This window comes from Hordeum vulgare, chromosome 1H (assembly GCF_904849725.1).
Source record: "Hordeum vulgare subsp. vulgare chromosome 1H, MorexV3_pseudomolecules_assembly, whole genome shotgun sequence".
NCBI lineage: Eukaryota > Viridiplantae > Streptophyta > Magnoliopsida > Poales > Poaceae > Hordeum > Hordeum vulgare.
This window is the reverse complement of record NC_058518.1, coordinates 437,309,653-437,324,770: the sequence shown is the minus strand read 5'-3', so window position 1 is coordinate 437,324,770 and position 15,118 is coordinate 437,309,653. Positions and strand designations below refer to the sequence as shown.

At 45.3% G+C, this 15,118-nt stretch overlaps 1 protein-coding gene across 1 annotated transcript; it reads left to right on the top strand.

Moving 5' to 3' along the window:
• Nucleotides 1-268: 268 nt before the first annotated feature.
• On the top strand, nt 269-1,493 carry LOC123413089. The gene is made up of 2 exons (XM_045106036.1): nt 269-463; nt 1,118-1,493. Exons 1-2 carry the CDS (start codon nt 388-390, stop codon nt 1,306-1,308), a joined length of 267 nt encoding a protein of 88 aa, XP_044961971.1. The 5' UTR covers nt 269-387; the 3' UTR covers nt 1,309-1,493.
• Nucleotides 1,494-15,118: the final 13,625 nt, after the last annotated feature.

The window sequence follows — 15,118 nt, the reverse complement described above, 5'->3', positions numbered from 1 at the left end:
GTGTGCACATGCAACATTGATCCACCGATCGGGCGCGGATATAAATTGTTCTTTTCACACATAACCGAATAATCATGAGAAACTAGGCGCGCCGATGCGCTGGACATGGAAGATGGGGATGCATGCCTAACACGTCCAAGCCGCCTTTAAAGAAAAATTGTAACAAGTCCAAGCTAGCCAGGAGTCAAACAAGTTTATCCCTAAGCCAGGAGTACCGACCACGATAACTATTTATAGCTTACGCAGCAAATTGGCATATTTCAAGAACGGGCGCCTATATATAAAGTTGCTTGTAGCTCTGGCCAGACACAACTACAGCATAAATCATTATTTCTACTCGTAGACAGGACAAGACTAGAGCTTTGCCCGAGAAGTTTAGGAGCAACGATGAAGAGTAGCACGCTCGTGGCGATACTGGTTCTCCAGGCCGTCCTGGTCATGGGAATCCTCTCACACGCCAACGGTACCTTGCTGGTTGCACTTTTGTGAATTCGCTGAGATCTTATAGCTTAACATTTACTCCCTATGTCTCTAAATAGTAGTCTTTTAAACAATTTTATTAGGCTGTCCGTAATGATAGTATCATAAGTAGTACTTCCTCCGTAAAAGTCTTTTAAGATATTTTACTAGGTGTCTACATACGGAGCAAAATGAGTGAATCTATACCCTAAAATATATCTATATACATCTGTATGTAGTCCATTAGTGAAACTCTTAGAAAGACTTATATTTAGGAATGGAGGGAGTATCATGCATGCCAACGAGATAATTTTGATGAGGTGACATAAAATTAAATGAAGAAAAGAAGGGTTGAGTATCATATCATGATACCGTATCATATTAAATGATGTGCTAATATGTGTCTTGCATGACAATAAATAAACTATTCTATGATACTACTATATGATACTACCCATTACAACCAGCCTTATGGATCTACATATAAAGCAAAATGATTGAATGTATATTGTAAACTATGTCTATATATATATTTATATGTATTTCATTATTGAAACCTTTATAAAGATTTATATTTAGTAACGAAGGGAATAGTAGTTGACTGATGCGAATCCAGTTGCAAGGCGATTGACATATTTTCTTGCATGTATGCGTGCAGACGACTTCCCTAAGTGCTGCGACAACTGCAGGTTCTTCTCGGGGGCCGTGGTCTGCGACGACGCCGGTCCCAAGTGCCGCGACGGCTGCGTGAACTGCCGCGTCGTGGAGACGAGCCCCAAGAAAACGTTCCGGTGCGCCGATGGACGTGGCGACGACGGCACACCTTGCCCACCCTGCAAGAAGTACTAATCGATCGGTCAAGCGCAGATCATGAGATGCTCGTTCCACCAAAAATAAAAGCTCCGATGCATGAGCAGAAGGGTCGTGGTTGTACATGCACGCGGTCTACGTCCAACGACAACTGTTGTCGTCGTCGTGTTATTTCCTTTGAGAAAAAGCTATTATTATGAATAAACGCATGGAGTATCAATTTATGCGTTTCTGCTCGGTCAATTTTTTAGGTCACGATAATATCCACACGTATGATGGAAACAACATTCGTCCATACGCCTATAACACACATATTGCAGTCACGTCACCGCATGCATGCATGTGAGAATCTTTTTGAATTTCCAATTTTTAAAATGTTTTATTTTTTAAATGAACAATCAGATTGAAGACCGTTTCTATCATTAAATCATCGCGACAAGATCTTCGAAACTAGATATCATATCAATATGTTTCGATGACTTTTTGCGTTAAAAGTTGACATGTCTATTGCATATGAATTATCATGATGTTTACACTGAAGTTGACATGATATGTTTTAACTACTTTTTCTTCTACCTTTAACAGTAAATTTTGACCTATTATAAAACGGAGAATTAAGAAACTACACTTACCATGAATCATAAATTAAAATTACCATGGTGAAAAAATTATCATGGTCAATTAATGAAAATTACCGTAAAAAGTAGTTGAAAATATAAAGACAGTTTTAAATTAAAAGAAAAAAATAGACAGAACATGTCATGGCAACTTTAGTATAAACAAGTACAGTATAAACATCATGACAATTTTTGGTAAAATAAAAGTTCATCGAAACATATTAATATGGGATCTAGTTTTCAAGATCTCATTGGAACGAATTTAATGATGAAAGCGGATTTTGAATTGGACTATTTAATTGGGGGATAAAACATTTTTAAGCCAAAAACTAAAAAGATTTTCATTGCTGTCATCTGTTTTTACGTGGCAAAATGGATGACATGAAGACATTAAGACCATATTGATTCGTGTCATATGTGTGGATGTTAATATATTGAATAAAAAATACTATTGTATATGTGTCCACACCGAGAGGAGCACGTTCAATCGATAGCTTGTAGCGGATCGTCCATAGGGTCCACACAAGCACCCCAAAGCCGACTCAAATAACACACAGATCATTAGCCGACCTAAGGCCAATCCCACCGTGCGACCCCATCCTGTCCGGCCCCGTTTGTTTGGATAAAAGGGACAAACATTTCGGCCCAACACGAGACAGGCCGGACCCATCTTATCTGTTTTGTGTCCGGCACGACCCATTTCGAGCGCAAACTTGCGTGGGGTTCGGGTCGCGGCGGACATCAAACGGACGCGCGATCGTCCGTGTCGGGGACGCATGGCAGGCGGCCACCTACCTCCCACCCGTCCCCATCAATGCGCACGACCGTCCGGGCCCGCCTGTCATCCGCCAGGGAACGGTCGCGGTCCTTCTTAAATGGGGAAGCCGTGGACCGGTCGTCGTCCACAGTTCCCATCGTCACCCCGCGGCCTCCTCGAAACCCGACAGCCAAACCCTAGCAGCCTCCTCGAACTCGCTGGCCGCCCACCTCGCAGCCATGGGCCTGTGGAACTACGGCCTCGCGGGGAAGCACCACCGCGAGGCTGGCTCCTCGTCAGGACGCCGTCGCGGCTCCGTGGAGGAGGAGGCGGCATCGCCACCGCGCCGAGGCTCCCTTCACTATCGCCCTAGGCCCGCAGGCCAGCGCGATCGGCAGTACCTCAGCGCTGAGGTATGCAGGCGCTACTGGGAGACGAGGACGCCGGTCCCGTGGAGCGACGTCCACCTTCCCAACGCGTGGCACCTCTCCGCTGACCGGGTCCCTATCCCGCCAGTGCCGACGAGCGGCCGTGGGCGCCGCGACGAGATCGAGCGCCGCCGCCGCCTCCTCCCCGACGACCTGTACTACGACGACAGGTACGCCGCCGACTCCACCCTCTGGGACACGTGGCTCAGGGACGAGCACGACGTGCGGCGCGCGTCCTACTTCGCCGACACGGTATCGGGGCCGCGACGTGCACGGGAGGTGCCCGGGCTACACGGGTGCGCGGCCTCATGCCCACGTTGTCGCCTTCCCCGTCTCCGTCACCACCTCCACCTCCTCGCATGACGGAGGAGGAGGAGACCCGGCTCATGCAGCGCGTCATGGAGGACTCCATGATGACGCATGATGAGCGCCAATGGCCAGGCCTAGACCGCACGATGGCCCTCTCTGCGGCCGGCGACGCCGCCATCCCCGAGCAGATGGAGGAGGAGGTGGTGGTCGCGTTCCCTCTGGATCTGGTTGGCGCGTCATGGAGCTGGTCGTGCACCGTGCCGGAGATGGCGCAGGCAGTGGGGGCCGTGAACTGGTGCCCCACGCCGCCGCGGTCATTGGAGCGGGACGCCTCGCCACGGGAGGAGGTGCTGCAGGCACCTGCCAGCTTCCAGCCCGCCCCCGCGCACCAGGGATTGCCGGCCCACCTCTGGACACCGCCGGCCTACGTCGACCTCGTCAGCGACGGCGACGACGACGACACCGACGGCCAGTGAAGACGACGACGGCCACGGCATCGACAGGCTTCTTTTTTTTATGTTAATTATGTCAAACTGGACCGTTTTGTGGCCGTGAAAACTGGGCCGTTTTTTTATGTTAATGTTAGTATGTTTTTAGTTTTTTAACTGCATTTATTCACTTTTGAGTTAAGTTTTTTTAATCACGTTCAACACGGATATGATTTGGGATGTGGCCGCGCGGTGGACGCTCGCACGATCCAACGGACATGGACGAATCTATTATCGTCCCAAACAGACAAAATCCGATCAAACCGGACGTTCGTTTGGGATCGCGCAATGAAATTGGACTAAATTGCAATTCAGGAAAATCGGGAAAGTTGGAGTGGCGCCACCCGCCATCAACAACCTCCGTAAATCTGTTCCAAAGGAATCGAGCTGACGCAGAGGACAAATGTCACTGCCTAGACAATTTCGCTTGAGCAGCTCCACCTCTAAAGGCAACCTTCTGCGAATCAACTGTCATAGGAAAATGTGAATATGCAGGGGGAGTTTGGCATGCCAAAGTTGGAAAAGATGCGCCGGCCCCGCGAGGCAGCCACGACCCGGTACGGTGATCTTGTGGAGAAGCGGTGGCAGGACTGCAGGTGCCAAGCTACGCGATACGGCTCCATGCTCGGAGTGTGCAGAGCCACGCACTCCAAAGACACTCCCATACATCAATATTCAGTTGGCCAGAAACACAGCAAAACACGAAGTTTCCAAATCAAATAGGGTAACCTCACCGAAATATGGGGAAGCACACAAATGGAGAAGATCTCCACAAAACTAGTTGCGAGAGAGTGGTCTCCAGTCCACCTATCTAGCCAAAAGAGCGTTGAAGAGTCAGTCCCATCGGATATTGACGTACCAAGACAGAAGACGTCATGAGCTGGGTCACCCACTCCTAGAGCATTTTCACCCATTTGGCCCCAACACATTCGACGAATACCTTTTTAGCGTTATGTTGGGTTTTTTTTCGTTCCAACGACGAGCGGGTTTTCAACCGCTCCCCTGGATTTCGGCCCTCAAACGTCAACTTTTCATATTTCTTTCACGCTGACAAAAAGATGTCACGAGTACGGCGATCATCATGCCACAAGTCGACGATCAGCACGTCACAAGTAGGCGATCATCATGTCATAGTTCGACGCTAAAACACACCCAATAGTTCGGCGATCATAAGAAAGGGATAGTAGCGATGAAACGAATCAAACGATCGGCTCGGCATGGTGTGGCTCCTCTGCTGCGGGATTGGTCGGGGTCATCGTTGGCGTAGTCGGGCTCGTTGTCGGCGTGGTTGTTGCGCTCGCGCTGGGCATCGTCGTTGGTGCTGCCATCGTGGTCGTCGCTGTGGTCGTCGCCGGCGCGAGCATGTGGCTTAAGATGAGGTCGCGCTCCACGAGGTACCACGGCTGCACTTGCTCGTCCAACGTCGACGTGTCTGCCACAATCAAGAACCCCAGGTCGGTGTTTCTCTTCTTCGGGACGACGTTGATCATCAACGCCGACCCGGATTTCTCCTCCCTCGTGGCAGCGCTGCTCTTGACGTCGGCGATGCATTGCTTGATCGAAGCTTGCAACCGTTCGGCAGCGGGCGCCGCGTCCCTCGTCGCCCTGGCTTTTTTGGTGCCATATGGGCGCCCTTCTGCCACAGCCGGGGGAGGCGCGTCCGGGATGTAGGTCTCCTTGGCTTTGTCGAGAGCGAGCTGATCTTTCATCAAATTCTCGCATGACACGATCCTCGAGAACACATGAAGGAACTTGAGCTCTTGGTCCTCATTGTCGGCGCGATACATGACAAACATATGAACCATATGCACAATCACACACAAAACATGTTGGCAAAGTACAAGGCGACGCGACGAACTAGGGTCGGCGAACTTTGTCCATACCTGACCCTCGACATTGGTGCCGCTTTCCGGGCGAGCAGCGACCTCCTCGACGATCCATGCCACTTGTTGCAGGCCGTATGGATCGTCGACCAATGGATCGACATGGCCTACTCACCGCGGTCCATGTGGATCTTAACGAAGTCGGGGTCGACCAGCTTGCGTTCGTAGAACGCCGATTTGATTCTCCCTTAGTATGTGTCGGTGTTCTGATTCGCGTCGATGATTAGGTCGATGCTGACGGTCTTCAACGCTTCGGTGAGGCACTTGTCTTCCTTTGACGTCCACTTGACGCATGGTTCCGTTGGCTTGGCGTTCGATGCCCGCTTTGTCACTCCCCCCTTCTTCTTCGGGACTGGTTCTCCACCTCCACCAGCTCTTCCTCCCCCTCCTCCTCCTCGGCATCATCGAGATCATCATCAATGTCGCCAGCGGTGTCCATTATTTCATCTTGCACGCCGAACCCCAGGTAGGACACTGCGACGACGGAGCCGCTCGTGATGATCTCATCCATGTCGGTGTCAGTGTAGTTAAATTGCAGGGTCGAAGTGGGCGTGAAGGGAAGGTCACCACGATGCAGAGACGGCATAGGCGAGGCTGCTGACGAGTACGCCGACGGCGAGTAGTTGTAGTGGGTGTTGAGGCCGGCATTGAACGCGGGGGAGGGAGTACTCGGGTCGTGGCTGAAGTCGATGGGGAAGGAACGCTATGGCGCGCCATGCGGGAAGGTGGTGTTGGAATTGAAACCGCCATGCATGTCACGTCGAAGTAGCGAGGCGAGGGTACGTACCCCCAGGGCGGCATCGGCGGCGAGAGGTTGGTCGGCGACGCAACGCCCTGTTAGCTCCTCCATGCAGCTTGCGGTTGCGGCCGGGTTGATTCACCATTCCCGTGTTGGACGCCTCTTCCTGATCGACCGTCGTCGCTACCGTCGTGTCCCTGGCCCTCTTGGCGTCGAGTCTCCTCCACCGGTCTGTTGTGACTGCCTCCCGACGCTAGACATTCGCCCTCCACTCGGCATCCAAAATGCCCGCCGGCCTAGCCATCGGCTTCCTCTGCTTCGGTTGGCTGGAATCGGCAGCGCTGGTGGGCAGGGGAAGGTGTACTTCTTCGGTGGCATGGCGGCCAGATGGCGGGAGCCGGGGAAGAATTGCGGGAGTGGCGGGGGTGGGGGGAGGGGGAAAGGGAGGGAAAGGGAGGAGAAAATGGCGGGAATAGGCTCGGCTATCGCCGACAGCAAGAACCCACTCGACTTTTCGCTTCGGCCGGTGCCACCCAGACGGCCCCCGGGGGGCTAGGTTTGGCTCGGGTTCACTGGCTGTTATTTTGGCCCAATCTGGCACTAAGCGAGGAATTGGGGCGCGATTGGGTCGATTTTTCATCGCCGGCGCTAAAAAAGGTGCCCTCGGGGGGCTGTTGGGGGGCGTGTGGAGATGCTCTTAGAACTGCCGCCCCCCAAATCATTGGTAGAAGGCGAGGGGATGCCCCTAAGGTATTTGGCATGGATAATGTCTAGTGAAAGCCCTACTCGTTATTTGTGACACAACCATCTCGATAGAAGATCAATGTTCATATGCTTATTTTGAAGCATCTATGGTTTGTATTGGGGGTGTATAAATTATGATAGTGATAAAATACAGTAGACATTGATTGTAAATAATTATGAATCTTGCCTTGACAGAACCATAAGTGAATGATCTATTGTATTATACTAATCCATCTCCCGAGTTTCGTCAAGTTTTTTGTGAATGAAGTTTTTAAATTATGAGTTCGATGGAGACAAGGAGCGACGAGAGCCTAAGCTTGGGGATGCCTAAGGCACCTTAAGATAATATTCAAGGAAGACTAAATCATCCAAGCTCGGAGATGCCCCGAAAGGCATCTTCCCTTTTGTCTTCAGTAGTATCGATAAATCTCACTTGGAGCTATATTTGTATTCTTCACATGATATGTGTTTTCACTTTTGCTTGCAGCGTTTTTTCATTTATTTTTGTTTTGTTTGTTGTTTGTAACAATCATCTTTCCCTGGACACATTTATTATGAAAAGTCACACATTTATCTAATTTATAGAATGATTAGCCGTAGTTCACTTATATCTTTTTGAGTTGAGGCAACTGATACCTCTCCATCGTATATATATATTTTGATTGTTTCATGCCATTATTATAGAACTTTCACATATTTTACCAACATTTTATATGATTTATTGGACTAACATATTGATCCAGTGCCCAGTGCCAGTTCCTGTTTGTTGCATGTTTTTTGTTTCATAGATTATCCATATCAAATGAAGTCTACACACGATAAAAATCTACGAAGAATTCTATTGGAATATTTTTTATTTTTGGGAGGTGGAACCAATGCAAAAAGAGGCCCACAGCCACCACAAGATACCAGGGCGGGCCCCAGGGCCCAGACGCGTGGTGGTGGGTTTACGGATCTATGGGAATATAAGAAACAATTTTCGGCCAGAAAACAAAGAACACGAAACATAAGAGAACAAAGAGCGAGATCCCAATCTCAGAGGGGAACCTGCCCCTCCACAGCCATGGAGGCCATGGACCATAGGAGGAACTCTCCCCCCATCTAGGGGATGCCAACGAAGAAGAAGAAGGAGGGGGGCTCTCTCCCCCGCCCTCTCTCCTGGTGGCGCCGGAACGCCTTCGGGGCAATCATCGTGACGGCGATCTACACTAACAACTTCGCCATCGTCAACACCAACCCTCTCCCTTTCTATGAAGTGGTGTAACTCCCCTTTTCCCCGCTGTAATCTCTACTTAAACGTCGTGGTCAACTCCGTATATTATTTTCCAATCATATGTGGCTATCCTATGATGTTTGAGTACATCTGTTTTGTCATGTGGGCTAATCGATGATCGTGGTTGGTTTGAGTGTATATTTTATTATGGTGATGTCATACGATGCCCTTTTTCTCGCACAAACGTGAGGGGCCCCTGTTGTAGGGAGTTGCAATATGTTCATAATTCTCTTATAGTCGGTTGCTTGAGTGGCAGAAGCATAAACCCGAGTAAGGGGGTTGTTGCGTATGGGAGTAAAGAGGACTTGATACTTAAGGCTATGTATGGGTTTTACCTTAATGATCTTTAGTAGTTGCGGATGCTTGATAGGGGTCCAATCATAAGTGCATATGATCCAAGTAGAGAAAGTATGTTAGCACATGCCTCTCCCTCATGTAAAATTGCAAGAATGATTACCGGTCTAGTTATCGATTGCCTAGGGACAAATAACCTTCTGGCTTGACAAAAGATTTCTACTAAACAACTAACTTTTATTATCTTGAAATTTACCCGTAGTTTTATTCCCGCAAAGTACTTCTAGTTTTGTTCGTGCAAACTATTCTATCACCTACAATGTAGTTTCATACTGGTTCTAGGTAAAGCAAACATTAAGTGTGCTAGAGTTGTATCGGTGGTCGATAGAACTTGAGAGAATATTTGTTCTACCTTTACCTTTTCATTGGGTTCGACACTCTTACGTATCAAAACAGGCTACAAATGATCCCCTACACTTTTGGGTTATCAACACCTTTTTCTGGCGCCCCGTTGCTGGGGAGCAATAGCGTGGGGTGAATATTCTCGTGTGTGCTTGTTTGCTTTATCACTAAGTAATTTTATTTTCTGTTTTTAGTTGTTTTCTATATTTAGTATGGGTAGGAAACATAAAATACCAAAAAAATAGATGTATTTTCTGCTCCAAAAGTTGAGGAACCACTAGTGTTTCGTACTACCGAAGTATATTACTTGGATAATCTTCCATCCACTTGTGCTCGTGCTGAAAACCCAACTAGCTTAGTTGAGGGAAATTCATTAAAAGAGCATGCTCATTATGTGTGACACTGCATCTCTCAAAAAGGGAAACTCTTGAGGTATCAAATTAATACTTTGTGTTGCTATGCTTGGAATTTATGTGAATTACACGATCTTACTTATTGTTTTCAAGAAACTAAAAAACACGTTCCCTACCAATGTGTGTTTAATGATAATGAAATAGTATACCCTTATGCCAAGGAAGCCTATTGTTATTATTATTTTGAACAAATTGAAGAATTTTTTGCTTTTAAAGGTGCTTATTAAATTGCTTCTTTGATTGAAAAGTACGATGCTACTCTTTACAAATCTATTTTTTTGCCATACTTGAATGTTTCTATGAAAACTATGCTTCTAATGCTTATGTTAAAGAATGTATTGAGAGAATGTCTACTGCATTGGAAGAGACTAGTATTTTGCAGGAATCTATGGAAGAGGAAGTTGCTGAAATTGTGAGCACATTAGATGAAAAGATGAGGATGAGAGCGAAGAACAAAAGGAGGAAGAGCGGATTAGCTACCCGTGCCCACATTCGAATGCGAGTAACCCTTCAACTCATACATTGTTTAATTACCCTTCACACATACCGAAGGATGAATGCTATGATGATTGCCATGATCCCTTGGATTTGTTTGAAATGTCCCTTTTTGATGAAATTGATGATTGCTATTATTGTGGCCATGATGCCAATATGAATTATGCTTATGGAGATGAACTTGCTATAGTTCCCTATGTTAATCATGAAATTTTTGCTATTGCACCCACACATGATATTCCTATTACCTTTTTGAATTCTCCCAACCACACTATATCGGAGAAGTTTGCTCTTGTTAAGGATTATATTGATGGGTTGCGTTTTGCTACTAGACATGATGATTTTGATGAGTATAATATGCATGTGATTGCTGATCCTACTTGCAATTATTATGAGAGATGAACTACATCTTCACCTCTCTATGTTTCCAATACTATAAAATTGCAAGAAACTGTTTATACTATGCATTGGCATTTACTTAGAGTGAATGAATTGTTCTTCTATGACATGCCAATGCATAGGAAGAGAGTTAGACTTGGTTGTCACATGATATATATCACTTTGTGCTCATTACTAAATTAAAAATCATTGTTAATTAAAATTGGCTTTGATATACCTTGGGATCCGGGTGGATCCATTACTTGAGCACTTTATTCCTAGCTTAATAGCTTTAAAGAAAGCGCTGCCAGGGAGACAACCCGAAAGTTTTAGAGAGTCATTTTATTATGTTGTGTGCTTTTACAAAGTTTAAAAACAAAAAAGTATAGAGGGGAGCCTAAAACTTCACAAAAGGAAAGGGGAAAGTGAGAGAGATGATGAGCATCCTTGAAGTGGGGACGTCCTTGAACTTTTGTTCATGCCCATGGAAACTTTGTGAATCTAGATTACGGAAACTTTTCCAACCAAAAAATTATCCCCTTGTACAAATCCATTGTATTATATTGTGCCATAATTTGCATTTAGGATGAATAGATTGCTTGTTGGTATGTGCGGTGTAAAAACAGAAACTTTGGTTGTAGTGCATGATTTTACATTTTTGACTGGAACATCGAAAGTTTCTGAAATTTCTACACAATATTGCTATACACAATTTTTATTTCATCCTAATGTTTCACAACTTTTGGAGTTAAAGAAGTATGCTTGAATTTCAAATTACTACAGATTGTCCTGTTTATGACAGATTTTGTTTTTGATGCATTGTTTATACTTGTTTTGATGAAATTATCTATTTTATCGGTGGTATAAGCCATGAAAAAGTTATAATACAGCGGATATAATGAAAATATAAAATATGAATAGGTTTGCAACATTACTTAAAGTAGTATTTTGCTTTATTAGACTAACGGATCTTACCAGTCTTTTGTTAAGTTTTGTGTGGACGAAGTGTTCAAAGATCGAGGAGGTCTCTATATGAGGAGAAGGAGGAGAGGCAAGAATTCAAGCTTTGGGATGCCCAAGGAACCCGTAGTAAATATCCAAGGACACTCAAATGTCTAAGCTTGAAGATGTCCCAGAAGTCATTGATACGTCCATTTTGCATCATGCTTTCATGTTGATATTTATCGCTTTATGGGCTGTTATTACACTTCACGGTACAATACTTATGCCTTTTCTCTCTTATTTTGCAAGGTTTACATGGAGAGGAAGAATGCTGGCAGCTGGAATTCTGGCCTGAAAAAGGAGCAAGTTTGAGATACCTATTCTGTGCAACTCCAAGAGCCGTGAAAATCAACGAGGATTTATTTTGGAATTTATAAAAAATATTGGGCTGAAGAAGTACGAGAGGGGAGCCAGCAGGAGACCACAAGCCTGCTAGGCGCGGCCTACCCCCCAAGCCGCGCCTATGGGGCTTGTGGGCTCCCTGTTGGCCCTCTGGCCCCCCTCTTTTGCTATAAGGAGGGTTTCGTTCCACAAAAAAATAAGAGGACGCTTTCGGGAGGAATCGCCGCCGCCACGAGGCGGAACTTGAGCAGAACCAATCTAGAGCTCCGGCAGGGTCGTCTTGCCGGGGAAACTTCCACTACAAGAAATATGTCAACTAACGACCTTCAATATTGGTCACTGAATGGTCAATGATTTCCATTTATGACCTTTTTATGACCAAAAACAGAAGGTCTAAAGCTGAGGGTCTTTAATGAACTATAACGACCTTTTTTCTGGATTGGTCGTAGGATTTTATGACCAAGCAGAAGGTATTAGGTTTAACGACCAAATGATTTGGTCACTAGCAATCTGCCAGCACCACGTCAGAGCCGCCGTGGTAGGCTGACGTGGCAGAATTGTAACCAAATGAAAAGGTCGTAAATAAGATTCAGCCCGATCCATTCCGGTCGTCTACATGGGCCGGGCCCAATAATTTGGCCTTTTATTTTCTAGGATAGAATCTTTTACTGAGCAGGTTTTTTATAAGTCCACTTTTCTTTTGGGCCTTGGCCTACTCTTTTTAGTCCAGTTCTTGTTTGGGCCTTGGCCTACTCTTTTTTTAGGCCCAAGCCTTTTTAGACAAATTCTAATTTGGGCCTTGGCCTACTCTTTTTTTATGCCCAAGCCTTCTTAGTCTATTTCTTGTTTGGGCCTCGTCCTTTTTTCTGTCCAAACTAACTTTAGTGCCCAAACAAAATGGTCCAAACAAAACTTAAATAATTGACAACTTCACAAAATACTTCATCAGGTTCAAAGGTTCAAATAGAGAAAGACATTGTTTCATCACCAGAATGACCAATCACTTAAATAATTGACAACTTCACAGGTGCACAGCTTCATAAAAACTCATCACGCATTTCCACCGAGCTCTCAAAGTCCATGTCCAGCGGACTTTCCTGATGGTCCGTCGCAGCCGCCATAGTTGCTTTCTGCCTTGTGACTCTACCAGGTTCATCAGGTTCCAGGATCCTCTTTGTTTGTCCTAGAGGTGGGGCCATCACCCTTCCTAGAGGCATTGCGGCAGATGCTTCTAAGCTCTTCCTCTTCTTGCTGGCTGTCTTCAGTGCCTTGTATAAATAGCACAAAAAAATTAGATCACAAGATAAATATGTGAGCACAAGGAAACACAGAGCATACTAGAACCCAAACCCTCCAAGCAAGACAGAGTTTCCACCTTAACAGTCTTGTGCACTACAACTTCATCCTCCTTAGGATTGTACTCTGGGTCATCACTGATAACTCCACTACCTTCTTGAACCCCATTAGTTGTACCTTCTTGTACATCATTTGTTTTCCTAATCATTGATACTATTGCATCAATGCCAAGGGACTGGAATATCCGATTGTTCCTCATCATATTTCTAGCCCTAACCTTCTCGTACTCGGTGAGAGGATGCTCATATTTGCAAGGCAAAGTAAACATAATTATTAGGTTAATTGTTGGAATGCATGGACAGACAACCAAACATATCTTATGATATTTTATTATCATTTAATCCTACTTATTCAGCTAAGGAAGAGTAACAGCACACAGGCATAGCTAAGCCAGCTAATTCAGATTACAACAATACATTTGCATAATAAAATTTGATAGTATTTTACATCACGAGCCTCCAAGATATTTTACTTAGCATATTACATTTCACTTAGCATATTAAGACACATTTTATAAATCTGACAGTACAACCACAAGGAGCAACTTGCATGCCACTGGTTGGCCTCGGGTTTGACCTTGTCATCCTTGACATGGATGATCTTGAGGTGGTGCTTGCAAAATAGAATAAACAACAATCAGATACAACAGGGATAAAGTAAAATGATGCACTTATATCAATATAGGAAAGCATTTATACGAGCATGCACATACATGTAATACATGTGAAGCTAGCAAACTTGTTGGATCAACAATATAGTGATGTAGTTAATGCATCAGTACTAATACATACAGTTAATGCATCAGTACTAAACTGACAGTTGAAGCAAGCAACTAAATTGAAGCACTTGTACTAGCATGCACATACAAGTGTAGCAATGCATCAATATTAAAACATGTGAAACAGGAGGTAGTAGTGTACTAAACTGATAGTTGAAGAAAACTATATATGTGAAGCAATGCATTAACTATTTACAACAATTACTTTTATGTTTTAACTTGCAATTTTATCCATGTACCTGCAATCATCTATAAGCAAAGTAATTACTCAACTGTATCCCTAATGGAGGCAAACATATGCATTCATAGCAACTGGTTGCCCAACATTTGGTGAATAAAGAAGCAAGCAGTGTGCAAGCAAGCAAGCAAAGTGCATAAGTGCTACTAATACAAGCAAGCAAGCAAGCAAAGTGCGTAAGTGCTACTAATACAAGCAAGCAAGCAAAAGAAGTGCTACTGATAGAAACAAGCATAGTGCTACAGATAGAAACAGGCAAGCAAGGAAGAAAATTGAAGAGGAGCAAGCAAGCAAGTACTGTTGATACCAACCCTAGTAGCTTCTTCTCCAAGTGCTACTGACACAAGCAAATATTGCTGATGGAAACTCTAATTAACCATGTATGCTAGCTAGCAAGCAAGCCATAGTAGTCTAGCAACATGAACATGAACCCTAACCCCATGAAGCAGACTGCTAGAGGGGGATAGAACGAACCACTAGGAATAAATCCCATGAACATGAACAAGAACCTCCAGGAGCTCCTAGATTGACTGAATCCTAACCCTAGATCGACCAGGTGGGGATGTACCCCCATTTTTTACCCATCACAAATGCAGGACCCCATGATCCAGCCCCATTGATCCAGCACCATGACAACTACAACCCTAACCCCATGAATCTAACCCTAACACCATGAACCCTAACCCTAACCCAATGAATGTACCGAACCATCCCAATTGATCCAGCCCATGAACCCTAGAAGAACACATGAGGGGGATCTATCAAACCCTAGAAGATCTACTAGAAGAACACATGTGGGGATCTATCAACGGGAGATGGGTCGAGGGGAGAGGTACCTATCGTCGTTGACTGTTGATTATGTAGATGTACCTGCTGTCGTCGTCGATGTAGATGTAGCCGTCGTCGTTGATGT

Excerpts from the sequence above, each read along its gene's own strand:
- LOC123413089 (XM_045106036.1), top strand. The coding sequence starts at position 388 with ATGAAGAGTAGCACGCTCGTGGCGATACTGGTTCTCCAGGCCGTCCTG. Across the intron at positions 464-1,117 it reads AATCCTCTCACACGCCAACG|ACGACTTCCCTAAGTGCTGC; the intron begins GTACCTTGCTGG and ends GTATGCGTGCAG.